Here is a 22,579-nt window from a genome sequence, read left to right as displayed (position 1 = left end):
CAGGTGTGTCTCCATCCAGGTGAGGGGCCCACCCCCTCAGATAGTCCCCGCCCCTTTACCTGGGTGGTTGGACTTCCTGTTTCATTCTACAACAGAGACAGAGATAGATAGATAGATGATAGATAGATGGATAGATGCCGTGTTGTGGACGGACACACAAACAGAACGTGTTTTTGTAGGTTTGTGTGTAAAGACCTGGACAGAGGCTGGAGTCTATTCTTAGATCCACTGTCACACCCAGGATTTGACTGGAATGCAGCACACGCAGTAAAGAAAGAAAAGCCGGTACACCTCGGAGACATGCAATAACCTCGACGACCCAACAAAAACAACCAGACGTCCCATGACTGCACAGACAGCTCCCACAATGCTCAGCTTTCTATCATCCTCCATGAGTTTTGTTGTTCTGTGGACTGAACGTTCTCATCAACAGAAATGTATGCATTTGTATTTTGAAAGAACAACTTGTCTTATGAAAAGTTCTCTGGTGGCTCAGTGAGGACGTTTGCAGAATTTAACATCAGGGATCAACTCTCCACTCGAGCCTCCGTATGTTTTCCTGTCAGGAAATCCCGCTCAGGGTCACAGGAACAATGTGCTGGACTAAAAACTCCAACAGACAGAAATATCAACAATGGAGCATCCAAGAATCTGTGTCCCGATAGAACTCTGGACAATCAAATCGCTCAAACCCAGAGACCAAAATATGTGTTTGTGCAGGAAACAAAGACAAGATGAAAGATTTTTACGTTTAATATTAACATTTTTATCTTAACTGAAGTTTTCATGGGATGATGGCGACTGGTGAAGTTATTACGTTTGAAAATTAGTCAAAGTTGTTTCACTGAGAACAAAACAACAGACACCATGTCTGTTGTTTTGTTCTTACCGCAGCATTCATCAAACATTTTCATGGATTCCAGCGATATGAACGATCTGCAGCATCCACAATGACAGAGAAATGTCATATTTAACTTGAAGAATTTTCAATACTCCACAATATATCATTATTATATTATATACACAACCTATTGAACTTGAGGAAGTGCCTTTGTTTTCAGTTTGGATTTTTCTACATGTGACAAACTGCATCATAAATGCTCCAAACTTCAGCTTTTCCATTTTTATTACATACTCAAAGGTTCAGAGTTCACATTCTCCAGTAAAGAACAAACAGTAGAAATAACAGTTTAAAGGAGTTTTCTTTAACAATAACCCAAACAGTCAGATCATGTGACTATACACAACATCATGTACATTTTACATCGTCTGATAAAAAAAACTTCCAACTGAAATAAGCAGTAAACTAAATCACACACACGAGAACAAAAAATACCAGAATAATGATGTCCGTCGTGTTGCTCCGGTGACGACAGCTCAAGTCTGGTTTCTGTGTCGCTGAGGGGAAAATTATTTGGAATTGAGCCAGAAAAACAACTCAAACAAAAGTAAATAATACAATTAGTACAAACCTGGGTTATATAGAGTCTATATACAAATCTACACATTTAGAAAAAAATATTTACTGTTAAAAATGTACAGCAGGAGGAGCCAACCCTCTGTAATAAGGAACTAATATCAAAAGTACAATGTGTAGGATTGAGTGGCCTCTAGCTGTGAAGTTACATATTGCATTCGACTGAACACGCCCTCCCTTACAGCTGTGTAGAAGAATCTGCAACAGCTGTCAGGTAAAGGTCGTCCACACTCGATGGTAACCGCAACGACTTCGATCACATTTTAGGCCGATCACGTTTTTCAGTGCGCAACAATCGCAGCCAGTTGACGACACCATCAGTGGTTAGTCTCATTCTTTAGTCACGTTTGATCACAGAAGTTTCCCAAGTCTGTGGAATCGCACCCGGAAATCGTTTGTTAAAAGTGTGCGGCTGCGTCTCGATTGGATCGTCTAGTCTGCGAGTTCTCACGGTTAAAACATTAAAAAATCTGACGTGTCCATAAGACGATCACAGACTGGGTTCACGTGCTTTATGCCTCTACACATCAAACATAGAGGGCTTCTTCAGAACCAGTATTTCTGTTTTGTCCGTTCTGGGCTAACGTAGAAACTTGGTGGAAGAGTTCCTGATGTAGATACACAGAGTCTCAGTCTCAGGTGACGACTAACACGACGGTTCCAAGGCTACATCCAAACGACGACATTAAAACCATCTCCGTCATTACAAACACCACTCACATACACCGGGCGTGTGTGCGCGTGTGCCGCTGTGAACAGGAAGCTTTTGGTTGTTAGTTGTAGATTGTCCGAACAACATCTGGTCTCCACATGTAAACAGTTGTATCATCGTAAAGAGTTTCACAGCTGGGTCAGTAACACTTGCAATTGATTCTCCGTGTTGCGTTTTCCTCGGAAGGACAATGTGAGGAATCAGTGAAGGTTTACATCGCGACAGAAAAGACCCGTCCAGACGAAAACACAGCCACAGATTTCAAACTGAAACTGGACCAGCAGCGTTTTCAAGCTTCTCAGTTTTACTTTGTGTTTCAAACGTAGTCATGTCGACGTAGTTTCCGGTGATTTGACTAAAACATCATCATGAATATTTCATCTCGGATCCTCATGAATCCTGCACACTGGACCTTGTGAACATGAAGACTCTTTTACACAAACACTTTATTTATCTCATCTGCTGCGAACAATGTTTTCCTCCTGTGCAGCGTCAAAATGCACCAAAGACCTTCAGGTCAGTTATTTACACCAGAGCTGAGATGCAGCAGCAGGAGCAGGAATGTTGTTTTTTCCGTTTGGGGAAACGTCTGCGTCTGTTAACTGAAGCTTAATTAGCAGCTATTATAATTCACTGAAGATATTATTTTATTAAAATGATTATAAACCTTAAGGCAAGAAGATGAAGGCACGTGTTGTTATTACACTTTAATACAGGAATATGAAATATTAAAGTGTCTGATTCTATATTATAACTCTGTTTAATCCTTGCTCTATTTTTGTGTGTTATGAAAAGGCTGCTCCGCAAATCATCTGTTTCTTTTTGGCTCCAAAAACCTCAAACTTTCTGTGAGAGTCTCATCTTAAGTTTGAGATGCTGGAAGTTAATGACTTTGTGAGTTGGTAGGAAACTATAAGCGTCTATATGAAGCTACTTTGTCCCGTTTCAAGGTCAAACTCTGAACCACTGACGTTTGTTGTTGTTAGAAAACTCTCGACTCTGTGCTGCCCTCTAGTGGATGAATTGCTTAACAACCATTCCAACTTCACGGACACAGTTTGTGAGCAGTGACGTTTGAAGCGGACTTTTCTTTTCGTACGTAAAGGCAGAATAAATTATCGTGGGGCCTTGGTGGAGGGATCGATCTCTAAGTGCCTGAGTTTTCTTTTCTAGTTTCTTTCTGGATCGTTCGTTAAAAACTAAGATGCAGTGTTGTCAAGTATTACAATAAATTCATTTTTTCTACGATTGGTTTTATGATGTGACAAGTGAAGGCAAAGCATCATGATCGCCCCCTGGTGTCTGGCTGCAGTATATGTCATAATCCCCCGCCTCCTCCATGTTAGCAGATGGGACCAAACTAAAAGTAGAAGTACACGTTAAATTAATGTTTGTCAAAGATGTTTCTGTCGTTCTTCTCTCTCTGATGTTCGTTCAAGTGTTTCTCATCAGTTTGGTTTAATCAGTTACTTATGACATAAAAACGGGCGGAGACGTCATGATTGACAGCTGACACTGACTCCTGATTGGTTGAGCATGTATCATCAGGACCTCGACACCCTGATGTGTGGTACTTGTGTGTTTTGATCGCCTCATCGCTACTGTTCTTGTAGTAAGTCCTCACTACAGGAATCAGAGGACAACTCGGGAATGGCTTGATTTCCACCAGGCATCATCTGAACTGTGGAAGCAGAAGAAAAACGGATTTAACTTGAAAAATAAGTCCATGGAGACGTTTCTCCTTGTGGTGTGGTGACGTAACAAGACGCCAGAGAACGTTCAACATCGTCTGATAAATCAGGCGCAGCTCGATGGCTTCTCGGCCTCAGTTCGTGCTCTTGAGCTCAAAGCGGCTGTACACCTGCTTGGATTTCATCTTGTTGTAGTGGTTCACCAGGTCCAGTTTGCTGTGGCCCAGCGTCATTCGCTTCTGGTCCTGCCGACTCATCAGAGCGACTGGAGAGGGAGGGGGAGGCGGGCTCTGCTGGCTCTCCGGCTCCGTTTGAGAGAGGTCTGGCCCTCCCCAGGGCGAGGAACCGTGAGGGGACGGTGACCTCCAGGGGTTGTAGGAGTCTTTGTCTTTGTCCTTGCCGGAGGGGGTCACGAAGAGGTCTGACAGTTTGTTGAGGAACTGGTTGGAGGGGGTTCTCTGCTTGGGGGTGAGTTTGCTGTCGTTGACCTGGGACGGCGTCTGGGTCCTGGGGTTCAGGTTTGAGTTGGGGGTGCCGTGGAACATGCTCGGTTTGTGGTCGTACAAACCCAGTGCCTGGAACTTGGAGGAGGTGCCGCCGATATTAGACCTCACGACGTCCATCGCGCCGGGCTTATTCCGCTCGATGCCCATTGGCTGAGCAAAGGTCGACGAGGGTCGCTCAGGAACTAGGATGTGATTGGCCGCTCCGTTAGCAGACACCCGTGATCCTGGTGGCAGGATATGTCCCTGTTCTGCACCCCCACCCCTCCTCTCAGGGCTGAGGTGAGAGCTGCTGTTGGTCTCCTTCTTGTCGTGACCTTGAGTGACCTTATAGACGGCGTTGGCGGTCATTCCAGGCGCCGCCTTCACACTGGAGACACTGTTACTTGATTGGCTGCTGGAGTTTTCAGAACAAACTCTGTCCCTCTGCCTGCTGAAGGAGAGAAAGTTACGATTAGTGTCCTGAACATTGTTTAACGTTAGTTCAAAGCTATTTTTCATCTTGAATTTAGACAGACAATTATTTTCTGTACACTGTGACACATTTCTGCACAAATGAACAAACTAGTTTTACTTTTCCACTCAAATACTTTCTATGTTTCATTTATTGAAATTCATGATATGTAAGAGTTTGTTGTTATGGAGCAGCAGTGAGGGATGATGGGAGTTGTAGTCTTCTCCTCAGTGATAACGGATCAGGAGGTTTTTATCTGGATTCTCCTCAGACGTCTCCTCGGACGTCTCCTCAGACGTCTCCTCGGACGTCTCCTCAGACGTCTCCTCAGACGTCTCCTCCTCCAAAACAAGCAGCAGCTGACTCACTCCAGTAAAAACAGTGAATGAAGCAGCTTCATGTTAATCTGTGTTTCTCTGATGAGTCGAGCTGACGCTAACTTTAAAAAGTCACTTTTGACTCTTCAGACAAACACAACACTGACACACAAAGAGGATGTGACGCCACCAACAGGCGACCAAATGGACTCCAGCTTTGTACCTGTCGGAGAGTAAATCCAGCGCCATGACCGGGCCGGGCCCTATGCCAGGGGCCATCATGGCCTGGTACGACGGGTAGTACGGCATCCCCTCCTCCTCTGGGTTGTAGAAGCAGTCGATGATCTGCGAGTCGGCGTACAGGCAGCGGAACTCCCGGTCAAAGCTGTCAGCGATGCGCCCTGAGAAATGCATCACCATGTTGCTGTGCACCTGAGCCGACAGCCAGGTGAAACTGGAGAGGAAGCAGAGAACGGGTCAGACATGTTGTTAGAGTGTGGAAGCAGTGAGATGTCGAACAGGAGAACCTGCAGATTCAGACACAGCAGAAACGTTGAGGCGTAATGTGGCTCATCGTGTATCTGACTCCTCAGCGTTAACACAAGTTAAAACACCAGCGTGAAAACTACACATCACGATAAGAAAATGTGCCTTCGCTCATCCTCCACCTCCAGCTGAGGAGCCACTGAGCCTCATGAGTTTCACCTGCAGCAGCAGACGTCTTGAAATCTGGTGAACGAAATGTAAAACCCTTCATTCCAGAGACACGTCAGATAATTAACAAGCAGCCGAGGATTCTACTTTCACACGATGGCGAACCAAACAAGTCAGAGCCCAGAGTGAGAGGGACGGAGGGAAACAAGGGAGAATTAGAGCCACCGGAGGGCGACACAGAGCAGACCTCCTGAAAACTAGATGAGTTTTAAAAGATAACCTCCACATGAAAAATGTATCTTGGCTTCTAAAACATTGTCTTTGCGGGGTTGATGATGTCGTAGAGGTCGTTACCGATCAGAAAACACGAGGAACGTTTCTCAGGTTGAAATTATCCTGGTTTGAAAAACCCAGATTGAAAAGAAGAAGTACTTGAAGACGCTGTTTTGATTTATTCAGTCACCTCAGGCCAGTTTCCAGATTTCCCTCTAACTTGTCTCGACGCAGCAGCTTCTCAGAATCATAACTTAAATAACATGACTCTGCTCCTGCGAGCGTTTGAAACGTCCTTGATCCTGATGGAAACGTTGTGACAGCGAGAGTGTTTCACAGCAGCTGAAAACCTGCAGGACAGCTTCACTCAGATATGTTGGACACATTCACTGAAGAAGAACACGTCCTTCACACGCACTACAAATCAATCATACCGTGTGTTTGCATCGCCGGGGGCTGGCGTTTAGGGGGCACCCATTTAGCCACGCCCACACATAATACCCATTTCAGATCTGTGAGAAGTGAAATAACAGTTTTATAGAACCGGAGGAGTTGTTGTGATGTTTCTTAAAATGTGACTCATCTTTATCATGTCACGGTAACTTCATACAAACACACAACATGCTTTCATACAGAAACATACAAATATGAAATATATCAATTCAGTTCTCCATAAAACAAATCTAATTCTAATGAAGAATTCTGCTTTCAAACTTGTTTAGTGACTTTGTTGTTACCGCACGACTGAACGTAACATCATGGAGTTGTCTGTTAGGATTTACAGTTTTAATATGAATAAACAAACACTGAGGATCTTAGAATGATCGTATTATGTAATTAAAGAGTCAAGTTAAGTAATGATCCACTTTCTAATGCTTTTATCTGGATGTGTCTGTATCAGTGTTTTATCTGCTTCTCAAATAAACGAATCTGATTCTGTGACAGGGGAACGCCCCGGGTATCAGAATGTGACGCAGCCGTTTTATGGCTTTTAATATTGGAGGTTTGAAGACAGCGTGGGAGGGAGGGAGGGAGGGAGGGAGGGAGGGAGGGAGGCAGGTTGTGCTCAGGTGATAAAACCTCGTCGGACCTCGCCCTTCATTCCAATGTCAGTTTGATGTCTGTCATGACACACCTGAAACCACACCCCACCGCAGGTGCTGCGTTACATCACAGTTTCATTTCACAGGTAACTTGTGATTTGAGAAACTGTAGATGGGGGGGGGTGACTTTTACTGTGAAGGCTCCATAACTGTGAAATAACCTCAGACCAGCTGCCTCAGTGTCGTCGGCTTTGAAACATGCATTTTCATAAAATGGCTTTCAGTTAAATGTTTTATCTTCTGTCTCTTGCATTAACTTGTACATTTGAAGCACTTTGTAAATCTAAAACACAGTTTCTTATATTTTACCGATGAACAATCGGAACGGAAAAAGGAAGAAGAGCTGAGCAAACGTTTTGCTTTCACACCTGCATGGAAGTTCTGACATGTCCCTGACATGTTCCTCACATGTCCCTGACATGTTCCTCACATGTTCGATGAGAACACATGTCTGAGTCAGTGTCTCTGGACGTGTTCTGGATCTTCTCCTGCAGCCTCTAGTGAAACATCTGGAACCTTCTCAGTGAGCGAGTGGGCGTGTCTCTGAGGTTTCTAACACGTGACAGACGTGAGACTGAAGAACACAAATGTCTCAGGATGAAGAAGAGGAGCCGTACACGTAGAAGACGAAGACGTCCACTTGGAAGGACGAGGAGGTTCTAGATTAACACTGATCGTTACACAGCAGAGTTTAGACGTCATGTCCCGCCTCCTGCTGCTCTACAGGCTCCACCCCTCGCCTGAATGTCCCCCACATGTTCCTGTTGTTGTGAACGAGTCGACAATCTGCTGCTTCACACACACTGACTACACAACATGACTACACAACATGACTACACAACATTTTCCAGACAACAGGCAGGTTTAGTTCAATCACTGAAACGAGACGTAGTAAAGTGGTTTGTGAGTTGTAGTGTGAACGTCTTCATGTTTACAGAGTTATAATTACACCACCAAGAAGGAGGGTGACAAAGACACACAATCATCATCATCAACACTCCCTCTGTGACACTAAGTTGTGAAAATCCCTAGAGTTTGACAGCAGTGTTTGTCTGGCAGCCACACACACACACACACACACACAGACACACACACACACACACGCTCCCTATGGGAATAAAGTGCAAACAGCAAAACAACATGGAGCCAAGTCTGAGCTGACAATGAGTCAGTGACAGAAGAACAGTTTGTCAGCTCCTCTTTTAAATCCACTCCGTGTTTCAGCTCTGGTTTGAAGCTGCAACAATCTGTCCTGTGAGTTTCAGTCGATTGACAAACTACTGATGATCAGTTCAAGGTTTGAGACTGTGGTTGAGGAAGCGTCTCCAGTTTAACTTTTCAGATTTTTGGTCAGATACGATGGTAAAACTTGATCGATGAGAAACTCGGAGCATTTTAAACTGCGTTCTGGTAAAAGAATCTCCTGCCTGCGTGGTTCTGTTCAAGTTGGTGAGAAGTTTCTCACACGATCGACTTCACACGTGTGGCTGAGGACATGAGGAAGAACACTGAGGACTGTGAAGCTCTTTGGACGAGCTGTTCTCAACAACACAAGTATCTCAGGGTCTTGTTCACGACTGAGGGGAAAAAAGAGCTGGTGCCCAGATTCTTTCCAGATTCAAGGACTTTAACTGAGTATTCTTCATCTACTGATTTCACCAAAGAAACCGATCTCATGTTTTGTGTTCTCCAGTTACGACAGCACAACTGTTTCCCGTGTCTGTCTTGTGGTGTTCACACACTTTGAGCTCATCAGAGCTGCAGCTCTGCTCAGTCTCTGTCTGAGAACACAGTTCGAGTTAAATGACAATAATTGAATGGGATCTTTACTGAAAACAGAGTAAAAGACTCAAGAAGCAAAAAAAAAAAAGGCGATTATGTGAAAGAAAAGTGAAAAATAATTGTGTTCTTGTAATGAATGAGTGAAATAATTAAACTGATAACTGTGTATGATTGTAAACCTACTCTCTCTAAAGGAGGCACTCAGAGCAGCAGCATCCAGACACACTGTCGTTCACAGGTGAAACACAAACAGCTCCTCCTCCTCACAGCAGCACAACTCCAGCATTGTTACACATCTTATCTACACACACATTTACACACTCGTGATGGCGTCGGAGCTTCCTCCTATAATCCACCGCCGGTCGGATGCAAATTAAATGTCAGACTGTGAGCGGCCTCTGTTGTGTTTTTCACGGCGACAGTCTCATTGTCTCTTTGTGTCAATGTCTCTTTGTCTCTTTGTCTCTTTGTCTCAGTGTCTCTGGATGTGTTTGCTGTCTCATGAAGCAAGAATCCACCTACACACGTCTTTAGTCGACCTGTTGTTTCAAATCTTCATAATATCTGGAAATGAACAGATGATCTGAATAAATGACGTCATTTGGAGTCAAAGTCCTCGCGTCCTGAGTGTGTGTGTGTGTGTGTGTGTGTGTGTGTGTGTGTGTGTGTGTGTGTGTGCGTTCCTTCCTGACCTGTATGACCCTGCGATGACCTCTTCACAGTCAATGATCATGAACTTCTCCAGGACCTGACCGGTGAACTTCTTGCCACTCTTGGTGCAGTAGGTGTCGCCGCACACACTGCGAACACGCATGTTCTGCACACACACACATATTTCACTGTTAGCAACACGTACATGTACATACACACACACACATCCCCCGTCTCTGAGCCTCTACACACTCTCCGTCTGTCTGCGCTCTACTTACACTCAGGTGAGAGTTCTGAATGTCGAGCGCAGAGCACATGTCCGCGAAGTAGCCGAGCTTCTTCTCGTCCAACAGGATGTAGACGGGGACGTGGCGTTTGTTGGACGCCTCCATGAGGTCACAGAGCAGGTCGACGTCCGTAAACACGTCCATGACCACGGCTATCACCTAAAGAAGGGAGACAGGAGGGACAAGAGATCCATGAAGAGTTTTTACGTCTCCTAAAAATACGTCCCTGTGGAAACAGGAGATTTTCTCTCACACCTCGTTATTAATTTCTAATATGTTGAACATGATTGTGATGATTTTTCATTTTAACTCTGCACAATTACCTGAACTATTTCAATACCTTACACAGTACTTCATTTATATTTAAATATTTTTATACTTGTTTTACTTAAAAGTGTTTGAGACACAGGCTGAAAAGAGGAGCTGCAGCAATGAACAGTTTTCATTATGAAGCAAAGCACCAGATTCCTCACATGTGAAAAACCTACTTGGCAACAAACCTGATTTTGATTCACAAAGTTTCCTGCGTTTTACAACAAAGCCTGATGAACCTGTTTTGGGCCCCGGGGCCAAACCTTTGCTGTTGGTCCCCGGAGCCTCCAAGTTCCCACAGAGTACAGACACACAAAGAAGCAAACCAACAACAGACGACAACTGAAAGATTTGACACAGACTCACAAACCAAGCAGCTGCTGCACCGTCCAAGTGCTAATGTGGAAAATCTACACGTTTAAACCAAATATGAAGGAAACAATGTCAATAATAATAATAATAATACACAAACTCAGAGTTACTTCATTTCTTCAGATAATCATGAAGCTCGAGAGATTCTCCATCTTCCTTTGAAACATCTCGTGGTCAAGTTTCTGGGAAACATTGTGGAGAAATCTGATGGAATAAAAATGTGGATTTGTTGGATTCTTCAGAGTCCAGGTTCATTTTGGTGCTCACGCTGTCACACTCTCTATTTATAGATATGTGCTATAACAACTTATATATATCTTTATAAATATATTTCATAGTTATTATTCTGTAAGCTTTCTTTGCCGCTGTGTCCGCAGACTGATGAACTGCATTCTGGGTCATTTGATCCCAAGACGTGCTGACTGAGCAGAAACGTGAGAATCGGGTCAGCGGGTCCGACAGAAAACTTCCTCCACTTTGTTCCGACGTCGCTGGAACGTTTTTTCAGGAACAGAAAGACAGAGTCGTTTCCTCTTTTATCAGGGACGGACTCAACGGTCCGGCTCACGAGACAAATTCAAAAATAAACAGGAAGCGTCTGAGGAGACGTGACTCATGAGTCCGTGTTCCTCGTGAGTGTGTCTGTGTTATCTGTTGTGATCACGATACAACTTCAGCTCAACGTTTACCCTCATCAGCTGAAGGTAATGATTACACATCGGCTGCTTTCATTCTGACTGAAGGGCCCCAACTGTCCCCTGGGTCAGTGAGGACCACAGAGACACAGGTGGACTTCAGAGACACACACAAACAACCACAAAGAGACAGAAAACAACAACGGAGACACAAACAACCACAAAGAGACAAAACAACCACAAAGAAACAAAAGAACTACAATGAGACAGAAAACAACAACGGAGACACAAACAACCACAAAGAGACAAAACGACCACAAAGAGACAGAAAACAACAACGGAGACACAAACAACCACAAAGAGACAAAACGACCACAAAGAGACAGAAAACAACAACGGAGACACAAAGAAACAGACAACCACAAAGAGACAAAACGTCCTCAAAGAGACAAAACAACAACGGAGACACAAAGAAACAGACAACCACAAAGAGACAAAACAACCACAAAGAGACAAAACGTCCTCAAAGAGACAAAACGTCCTCAAAGAGACAAAACAACAACGGAGAAACAAAACAACTACAAAGAGACAGAAAAGAACAACATGTAAAATGGAAGAGAGACGACCACAGTGTCTCTCAGTCCGGGGGTCTGTGCATGTCTGTCCCCAGGGGCCCACTGTTTTCCTGTCCGTCCTCGTCTGCCATGAAGTAAAAAGTTCTCTGATCTGAGATCAGCTGCTAGACGAGTGACAGAGCAGGTCATCAATGGAACATGAGGACAGACATGAGGACAGATGTGAGGACAGACGTGAAGACGGTCGACTGACACTTGCTGCCTCTGTTTGTTAGTAAACTAAGATGAAACGTCCTGAGGGACAAGTTGACTAAGAACTGATGGACACATTGAGTCCAAGGACAGGACGAGACAACGCTGTCTTCCTCATGGTGTTTGACAGGATAAAGATTTATGTCAAAGAAAGTAAAGATCCTCTCTGAACAAGTTCATCACACTAAACTTCAGACTGTTGTTTCTATGATTGAACCACAAAGAGACAAAACCACAAAGAGACAAAACCACAAAGAGACAAATTGGCCAAGACTTTACACTATAATGGTAATTAATTATTATTATTAAACATAATCATTATTTGTCATGTTATTGTCTTTTTGTGTGTTTTACTGGTTTGATTATTTCACTTGTGTCTCAAACTGTTTCCTGAACCTGGTCAGAGACGTGTCGGGAGTAAAGTTTATCTTTAACGGATTCATTAGTGATCAAATGTGACATTTAAGAAGGTGAGACTTCAGGTTGGAGTATTTCCTGAATAAAATCTGACTGTTTGATCAGATCGGATCAAACTCAACCTGGAGAATCAGTTTTTATTCTCAACAAGTGAAACAAACTTGTCAGAAAACTTAAATACTCATCTCTTACTCTGGTTCTCTTTACGGTTTAATGACTTCGTTCTCGTTGAGGTTCAGAACAGATGACGTCACCTTGTTCACATCTGATTGTGAAGATGAGACAAATGTGCTCTCGTCTATTGAAAGCTTCTCTTTGTCTTGTTTTACTTTCACAGTTTATATTTGAACCTTTGAGCTGCCTGGTTGTTCACATGTATTATAAATCATTATGTATTATAATATATTATGTATTATAATATATTATGTATTAAATAGAAGTTTATATTACATATTATTATGTATGAAATAGTACTATATATTATTATATATTACATATTACATATGATTATATATTATGATCTATTATAAATTCTTGTGTTAGATATTATTATTTATTAAAAAGTACTATAATGTTATTATATATTATCATGTATTAAATAGAACTATATATTAAATATTATGATATATTATTGTTTATTAGTATGTATTATATATTATGATCTATTATAAATTATTGTGTTAGATATTATTCTGTATAAAATAGTACTATATATTATTATATTTTATAATGTATTATCATGTATTAAATAGAAGTATATATGACGTATTATTATATATTATACATTATGATGTGTTAGATATTCTCATGTATTAAATAGAAGTATATATGACATATTATGATATATTATATATTATGATGTGTTAGATATTCTCATGTATTAAATAGAAGTACATATTATAATGTATTATTATGTATTAAATAGAAGTATATATTATTATGTATTAAATAGAGGTATATATTATAATGTATTCTTATGTATTAAATAGAAGTATATATTATAATGTATTATTATGTATTAAATAGAAGTATATATGACGTATTATTATATATTATACATTATGATGTGTTAGATATTCTCATGTATTAAATAGAAGTATATATTATAATGTATATCATGTATTAAATAGAAGTATATATTATAATGTATTCTCATGTATTAAATAGAAGTATATATTATAATGTATTCTCATGTATTAAATAGAAGTATATATGACGTATTATTATATATTATACATTATGATGTGTTAGATATTCTCATGTATTAAATAGAAGTATATATTATAATGTATTCTCATGTATTAAATAGTATATGACGTATCATGATGTATTTTATGATTATATGCTCAGGATCCACGGACGGTCCGGGTCTCACCTTCTTGGCCTTGTTGATCAGGGACCGGACCAGGTCCTTCATGTTGTGGGACTTGTCCCTCTGGAAGTAGATCTGAGTCTCTGACGGACCGTACCTCGCCGGGGACTCGGGCCAGCCGAGCTCCAGCATCGGTGGCTCCTCGTCGGACATCATGGGGAAGTAAGTCCCGGAGGTGAGCTGGGACACGACGTCTGCGTCCCCGAAGTCCCGGTCGTTGGTCCCGTTGGTGTCGGGGCCGCAGGTCTTGGTCGCATGCTGGCTGATGTAGCGGATCTCCTGCGGGGAGAGGAAGTTGAGCTCCCGCTCCTCGGCCAGGACCCGGCGGTACTCCTTCTCCCCGAGCTCCAGCAGCGCGTCCGTGGCCAGACGAGCCGCCTCGTTGTGGCTCAGCTCCAGCGTGGACACCTGTCGCCACGGGTTCTTCACCTCCTCCAGCCGGGAGGCGAGCTTCCCCAGCGGCTTCCTGCCGTTGGAGCTGGGCCGGAGACCCTCCGAGTTGATCATGGTGCTTCTGTCCGGATAAGATCGTCCTAATAAAACATGGTCCTCCGGAGAGAAGCGGGTCAGACCGTCCAGCACCGGCTCCGAACAGGAAGTGGTTCACAGATCGAACTTCAGGGACACGAGGACGATCCTGATCCCGGTCAATGAGCTCGGAGTCCGGATCGACTGCGGCTGAAGCTCCGGGAAGTGAAATGGACCAAACTTCTCTAGTTCCACTAGTGTGTGCGTGTGTGTGCGTGTGTGTGCGTGTGAGTGTGTGTGAGTGTGTATGTGTCTGTACGCGCGCGCGCTCACCTGTGGCTACCTGTCCTGTCATTGGTCTTCGTCATTGCTCAGGCCCCTCCCCCCTCCTCTCGTCTCTCTGTTGTCAAGCCAACCAGCTCACAACACGGAAGTCCTCCTCTGGTGAGAAACTTCAGAATAAAACCATAGTGCTCACAATAAAAAAGAAGGACAGAGACGGAGACATGTCGTTAAAGGTGTGAGGGGATGTTTCTGAGACACTTAATTCAATCTCGTGTTCAAAGAAATGTGACCTTGATAACATTAATTAGTAAATGATATGAATGTAAAAATGTTTTCATGCCCTGATGTTCAGATAAACATCTGTCCATCGCTGCAGCTCCTCTGTTCAGCCTCTGTCTCAAACACTGGCTCCTGAGAGAGTCTCTGATTGGTCAACATCTTCCCCCACCCCCCGCTCTCACTGTACGTGATCCTAAATTTAAAACGCTGCGTTGGACTCTCTGTTGTGACACGCGTGTTGTGACTGCGGCAGCTGAGGAGGTCACTCTGTTCGGGGGTCATACTGTATATCCCATCAGGCCTAGCAACGCCCCTGGATCCACCGGGGAGGAGCTGGATGTCCGGAGCATCCTGATTTGCCTGGTGCAACCCGACCCCAGGTAGGTGGAAGATACAATCACATATTCTGTAACAGCCGTTAATGAGTTCATTACTGAGGTCAATGCTTTTATTTTGAAGGCCGTACTTCTGGCTGCCTTCACTCTCTCTCTCTCTCTCTCTCTCTCTCTCTCTCTCTCTTAATTCTTCATTATAAACTGCTGCATTGTGGGAAACGCTGACGGGGAAGTGTGCAGGTGCAGGTCACATGATGTGTGAAATGGAACCCCCCCCCCCCCCCCCCAGACTCTAGCTCCCTGTGGTGATAAATTACACGTCGACTTCAACCTGCTTCACCCGAACGCAACCAAAGTGTCGTCATGGTTAATAAGACAAGATGTTAAAGGTCAGAGGTCAGACACACACAGACACACACACACACACACAGACACACACACACACACACACACACACACACACAGCTCCATCTGCCACACAGGGATCAAGTCATTAGACAGATTACTGCCTCTACACGGGACAGAGATCGTCTGAAGGAGACGGACTCATCGTCTCTGCTCCCACAGGACACGTGAAGAAATTGAAAGACGAACGCAGGACGTGTGTGATCTGGTTTCGTCCTCAGTGATTGTCTGTGTGTTCATGTGTGGAGGTGAATCAGTCACTGGGTCCTGACACTGAGGAGACCCAAACCTTCATTAGCATCATGCTAACATTTACAGCAGCCTCACTACGGAACATGAACTTCAGAACCAGCTCATGTTGCCTCCACATCATTCAAATTCAATTCAGTTTTACTTTCTTTGTATCTCGCCAAATCTTTCTATGCCTTATCTCACGGCTCTTTAGATGATAAGTTCTGTACGATAATCACCAGCCGGTCAAACTATTCACACGTTAATAAGTCACAAGGGTCAATAATTCCACAGCTGCAAATTTTAATCAAATACATTTTAGATAAGAGGTGAAACAGTCGACCGCAGTCGTTCCAACCTGCAAATCAAATGTTCATATTAAAGGTTTTAACTGATCTCTGTAAGTAAATGACTTAATCATCATGAATAAGATGAAAAGCAAACAAACCCTTTATGACTGGGGCCTTATTTAAAGGAGTAATCAGCAGTTGAGGAAGGTATTTAACGTCCGTAACAGGTCGTAAACATCCGTGTTCATGGAACGTCTGACTTCGTGTTTGTACAGTGGGGTGAGGTGTCGCTGCTCAGACCGAACGCCGCTGTGCTGCAGGTTGTGCTGTTTGTCACTCTGCAGTATTTGAAATAAGTCAACATAGTGCAGAGCAGATTCTCCTGGTTGGTGAACACACAGCGTGCTGCAGGCGGGCGGAGAGAAGAAGTCACACTGGCCCAGCAGGTTGTGACATTATCTACAGTCTGATAAAACTCAGCAGTCAAACCTTTTGTTGGCTTTCTGCCTGGATCCTGAAAACTAGGTCACAGTTCGAACTCTTACGAGGGAAAATATTTACACAAAAGATACAAACTGCTTTCTATATAAGTTCAACAGAGTCTTCGTGTCTTCATTATTCCACCAGTGTTGTTTCAGATCATGGAACCTGCTCCGGGGTCGAGCTTCATTGGTCAGTTGGTCGAACTGGAGCTTCAAGTTTTCAACATTTTCTCCAGTGAAACAAAAGTTTGCCGTCTGACCGACACACAGAAAATGTTGAACGATGAAACATGAACAGACACATGAAGCTGACGATGTTCTGAACTCACAGCTGCTTTCTCTGCATCTCTGCTCACATGAACTCAGTGTGTGGAAGTCGGAGAATTTTTTATCCTGCCATCGTTTTATTTTCAGGATCAACCACATTTGGATTTTGAACAGAAACAGTTTGGCAGCGCTGTGACGACTGTCGACGCAACCTCAGTTAACGGAGGAGAGGTCCGCTGTCCGTCATGAGTTTCCTGTTTGCAGGTGAACGACTGTTTTTTCCTGATCATGTGTTGAGGTGAGTCACTCGTCATCGGGGTGAGTCACGCTCAGCCCTGTGGAAACACACGGGTTCACAGTATCTGTTTGGTTAAAACCAGTGGGTCAGTGACGCCGGTGCTTCTCCAACAAGACGGAGGAAGCAAGTGAGGAGAAGTAAATGCTGAAGGCGACATGAGAAGTGGACGGACTGGTTATGAACTGCAGAGAAACTTCAACCTTGTGTTACCAACACATTCAGGCCACCTCTGGCCGAAGTGCGGTACTGCTGCGGCGTATTTGTACAATTTTTGCGATGTGGGAGGAGACTTTCAAAGAAAATGTATATTTTAAACCTATTTTCAGATGAGAGACACTCAGCTAATATCAACGTCTCAAAGAGGATGGAGCGACTCTTTACAACTCAACGCTGATAAGTTCAGATCCACGTATATTCATATATTCATATATATATATATATATATATATATATGAATATATAGAGAGAGAGAGAGAGAGAGAGAGAGAGAACACAGCAGCACGTGTGAAGTGATTCACAGATCAATGTCGTAAGAGGATTTTTTTGGCCACAGTGAGAATGTGGAGCTACCGGATGAGCGACTGCTCTGATGATAACAATGATTTATTTCCTCATTAAAGTCGGACGACTCGTTGGTTTGGATCCAGATCCGAGTGACGTGTCGAGGCCTCGTGTTGAGGATCTGACGCATCCGAACAAACCGTCCCGAATCTCTGATCCCAGGAATCTCTGATCCCAGGAATCTCTGATCCCTGGAATCTCTGCACACACTCGAACCAGAAACAAGAAAAACACAACTTCCATTAACGAGAGCTTCTCATGGAGGCTGTTCTCTGTCGGCTCTGTAAGTCACGGACGGCAAAGATGGACGACATGACAGCGGCTGACTGTGTTATTGGTCATGAACTCCATCTGATGCAGCAACTTCAGAGTTTAATCCAAAGTAACGAGAGCGTCGAGGGAAAGAGAAGAAAAGAGTCGGAAAATCTTGAAAAACTGATTTTGGGAAGAAACGTTATTGAAGAGTTGTTGTTTGTTTGGATCGTTGACTGTAAATAAAGATGGACGACGTGACCAATCCAAATCAACACGATCGCCCCCTGGTGTCTGGCTGCTGTAAAGGTCATAGACCCGGCCTCCTCCATGTTAGCTGATGGGACATGGACCAAACAAAAAAATGAAAGCAGATGTTAAATAAAGTGTTTGTGATCAGTTTGGTTTTAATCACCTTCACCGCAGACGTTATGTTTTCATCTGCATTTATTTGTTTGTTCGCAGGATTTCGAGTTTCCATGAAACGTCCAGTTGGAACTTTGTATTCACTCTCTCAGCAGATATTCCATGGCGGTAGCGGGGGTGCATGGGCACAGAGTGAAAGACGTGAAGTGAGAGAAAGAACCGGATCGATGCTACTCGCGGGTACGAGCACAACTTCAGCCGAAACTACGAGGACTGACTGTCTGTGTGGTCGGTAAAAACTTATGAGAAGCGTGAGTATGTTTGGGTTCGTCGTGAGACTGTGGCTGGATGATTAATGAAAACACAGGTTTGACATGGAGACACAGGACATGGGGCAGGGACCCGGTCATGTGCTTCTAGTTTGTTGTTAGATGAAACACGTTCATCTCTATTTGGCTTCTACCCAGATCCCAATAACAACTCAGATTGGCTTGTGGGCGTTTGTTTGACGACAAGGACTCACAACTTGTTGCATCAGAACGACCACAGTGACATGTTGTCTGTGTTGTGTAAGAGGAAAGATTAGTGTATTATTTTAAACCACGGCCGGCAACACACCCACTTTCTGGAAACCAAATACTCAAAATGCCAACTGTCGATCTCGACGCCAAACTGTAAAACCACGATCTGCGTGCTGTCGTCACAAAGGTCTTTTCTTTCCCTTCGTCTCTGCCTCTCGTGCTTCGTTAAAAATCTGAATCCTTTCACAGAGTTCTCAACTCTTCTCTTCTCTCGACGCTCACATCACTTTGTATTAAACTCAAACCTGAAGCTGCTGCATCAGCACGTTTCAGAACAAGCAGCTGCAGGCTTACTGTGTGTGTGTGTGTGTGTGTGTGTGTGTGTGTGTGTTAGGGTGTGCACAGATCCCACATACCTGCACTTCCACAACACACACACACACACACACACACACACACACACACTCATCCAAAACTACCGTTTCCTTTTCAGGAGCAAACACACAATGACACTATTTAACTGCAGAATAGAGTTACAGGGACTGTGTGTGTGTGTGTGTTGTTGTGCACACACACACACACAGACAGAGACCTCTTGACAAAGTGAATGAGTGTGTTGCATAACGACCATCTTGTCGCACGGTGACACAGTGTGAACACGAGACGAGCGACTGAGTTTCAGAAAGGAGACAATGATGTTTTTATTTTTCGTCTGAAACAAGAAACAATTGACGACGCAGACGTTTTAAAATCTGTGGTGGAAACAAACAGGGAAACGTTTTGTGTGAGAAAACAAAACGGGTCTGTGAACGAGATAGACAGACACACACACACGCACACACACACGCACACACACACTTGGAAACTGTTATGAACGTGTTAATTGACACGTTGCTTTTCGACTTCAGAACAGGATCCGTCCCACGAGGAGTGTAACTTTCACAAACTGTGGATGAAACTTCGACACTGACCTGCTCAAGGGTTCTGAGGAAGAGACACAAACAAAGTATCTGCAAGTATCTAGAAGTATCTGAAAGTATCTGGAAGTATCTGAAAGTATCTAAAAGTATCTAAAAGTATTGTTTTGTTATCATCTGCAGTTCTCAGTGTGTTGTGTTGAACTGACACGTTTACTTGTTGTTTTTCTTTTCTTTTGTCCTGAGAACATATAAATATGAATATGAATATGAATATAAATATAAATATAAAGATGAATATGAATATAAATATGAATATAAATATAAATATAAATATAAATATGAATATGAATATAAATATAAATATAAATATGAATATAAATATGAATATAAATATGAATATAAATATAAATGTAATCGCTCCTGTAGCTTCTCAAGTTAAATGTTTTTAGTTTCCTTCAACATGAAGCGTAAATAAAGATGGACTCACTTCCTCCCACTGTTCAAACATGAAGCTGAAACATCTACAAACTCTTATCTTATACGTTTCATCATTTTACAGTCAGCTCTAAATAGAAGCTTCTGTTCATCTGTTCTTATTGTCTAAATATTGTAAAGTGATCGTCGTTCCGTCGTTTGAACTCTAAACACACGAATGCAACATATTTGATTTCCAACAGAATTAAACTCTGAAGTCGGAACAACGACTTCACAGCAAACTGAAGTTTCCTCAGAACACGTGAACGGTCACTTTCTTCTGCTCGAGCACAGACAGACTTTCACAGTCGCTCTCCACCCACAGCTCCGTCACTCACACTGAGCCGCTCTGATGAGCTCGAATCACAATGTGAGACACTGTCACAGGACACTTTGTCCTCTGGGACAAAAGAAAGAGACAAAGCTAAAGGTTGAAATTAAAATAAGGGAATAAAAGCTGCAGTGACACAAGAGGACGACACAGAAAACAATGTCACTGCTTCCAGATCTGATGAAAATGTGATGCATCTCATACTGAAGAGAAAAAGACAAATGTAAATAAACACGTCTGTTTCCTCTATGATGTCGTTCAGTTGATGCTTCAGCTCATTTTACTGTTTACATGTTGGAAACTGGAGACTCTGGACTGTCGCAGGACATTTGCATCTTCTTCGTGTCATTGAACAGAGTCAGCGGTCACAGGATCGAAGCAGCTGCAGGAGGACGAGTGAGCGAGTTCAGTCACACGTCAACGAGCTGCAGGTGTGATGGAGCTGGCAGGTGAAGCCCTGTGGGGGGGGCAGGGACACACGTTCACTGAGAACCTGCTCTGACCTGCTGCAGCTCTACGGCAGAGAGCGACTCGGCCTCCAGGGGCCCCGAGGAACCAGGTCATGACCCGAGGAACCTGGTGATGACCTGGTTCCTCGGGATCCCTGGAGACCGACTTCGACTGCAAACTGAGTTTTCAACTGAGCTGAGGAGGATTCAGGAAAAGCTTTTATCTCGGTCCTCAGAGGATGCACCTCACTGCGTGCTCCTCTCACACCTCGGCTTGTTCATGCATGTTGTTTGTGCTCACACACATTTGCAGGATCATTTATTTTTCTGATGGGATTAAACCTGATTCTGTAATGAGGCAGGAAGAGGCTGCTGCTGCAGCGCACGCACACACACACACACACACACGCACGCACACACACGCACGCACACACACACACACACACACACTCACTCACACACACACACACACACTCACACACTCACAGGAAGAAATAGTTTCGTGACAAATCTTCTTCACAGCACGAAGCAGAAAACAGAATCATTTCATCAGAACTCATGAGTGACAGAGACACAATAATAAAACTTCACACTTTGTCTTTGTGTGACTGTGACATGACAACAAGTGTGTGTCTCTGCTCGTACGACACGTCTTCATTTACTGGACTGAAGGTTTGTGACTTCATATAAAGATTCTTTCATCAATTCAAAAATAAAGACAAACCAACAGACAGGTGAAAACAGTGGGATGAAGAAATAAAATACACATTTCTGTCTTTGAAATTAGTGTTGGATCCGTTTCACTCAACGTTTCAGTTTAAACTGTGTATATTATTCTTTATTACACATTTACTTACTTTTTATTTCATTACGCTGCGATAATCTGATCTTGAATTAGTTGTTCATCTCTGAGCTGATGTTTTTTTAAACATGTTTTTTAAAATCTGTGTCACGTTTGAAATAAATTCTTCCAGAAGCTGCAGAAGTTTCCTGCCTTTAACAGTGAAGTGTGGCGCCATCTACAGGCCACACGCAGAATCACACTGGGGGTTCATGTCACAGATAATTTTTTATTTAATTCACTGGGGATAAACAGCGCCCCCTGCTGCCACACGCGGTGACTACTTAGATGTTGGTGTATTTTAGAGTTTTACTCATGTTTTCATTCAGTGTGACGTGTCCAGGAAATTGGAAATGAAAGCCACCGGGACAGAAACAGTGAAAACAGCCTCGGACTGGAGCTGATGTCCTTTCTCAGTTTGTCAAAATAAAAGCAGCTGAATTGACTGTGATCAGCTCCTGAAGATTCTCTACAAACTTTGATTAGATTAGATTAGATTCAACTTTATTGTCATTGTACAGAGTACAGGTACTGATTCTGTTGGTGATAAGATTTCTGGGGGTTTATTTTGTAGGGGCACCAGGTGACGACGTCCTGAGGAGGAGGTCGCTGTGACTCAATCGTCTCGTTGAACGTTTTGAAGAAATCAGGATCATTAAACATTTAAAAAAACTAAACGAGTCAG

General features: G+C 43.2%; 1 protein-coding gene across 2 annotated transcripts; it reads right to left on the bottom strand.

The window, feature by feature from the left end:
- Nucleotides 1-1,108: 1,108 nt before the first annotated feature.
- On the bottom strand, nucleotides 1,109-14,625 carry fam83c (family with sequence similarity 83 member C). Of its 2 annotated transcripts, none has more exons than XM_020106375.2 (5): nucleotides 13,843-14,625; nucleotides 9,896-10,063; nucleotides 9,659-9,783; nucleotides 5,378-5,608; nucleotides 1,109-4,816 (listed from the first exon to the last, which is right to left on the bottom strand). In XM_020106375.2, the coding sequence occupies exons 1-5, from the start codon at nucleotides 14,344-14,346 to the stop codon at nucleotides 4,015-4,017; spliced, it is 1,830 nt and encodes a 609-aa protein (XP_019961934.2). In that variant the 5' UTR covers nucleotides 14,347-14,625; the 3' UTR covers nucleotides 1,109-4,014. The 2 variants fall into 2 exon arrangements, with proteins under 2 accessions (XP_019961934.2, XP_069371464.1); XM_069515363.1 differs by having other exon boundaries at nucleotides 1,109-4,813; nucleotides 13,843-14,540.
- Nucleotides 14,626-22,579: the final 7,954 nt, after the last annotated feature.

Source organism: Paralichthys olivaceus, chromosome 2 (assembly GCF_024713975.1).
Source record: "Paralichthys olivaceus isolate ysfri-2021 chromosome 2, ASM2471397v2, whole genome shotgun sequence".
NCBI classification, from domain to species: Eukaryota; Metazoa; Chordata; class Actinopteri; order Pleuronectiformes; family Paralichthyidae; genus Paralichthys; species Paralichthys olivaceus.
The sequence above is the reverse complement of the archived record's forward strand: the minus strand, read 5'-3'. Positions and strand labels throughout refer to the sequence as shown.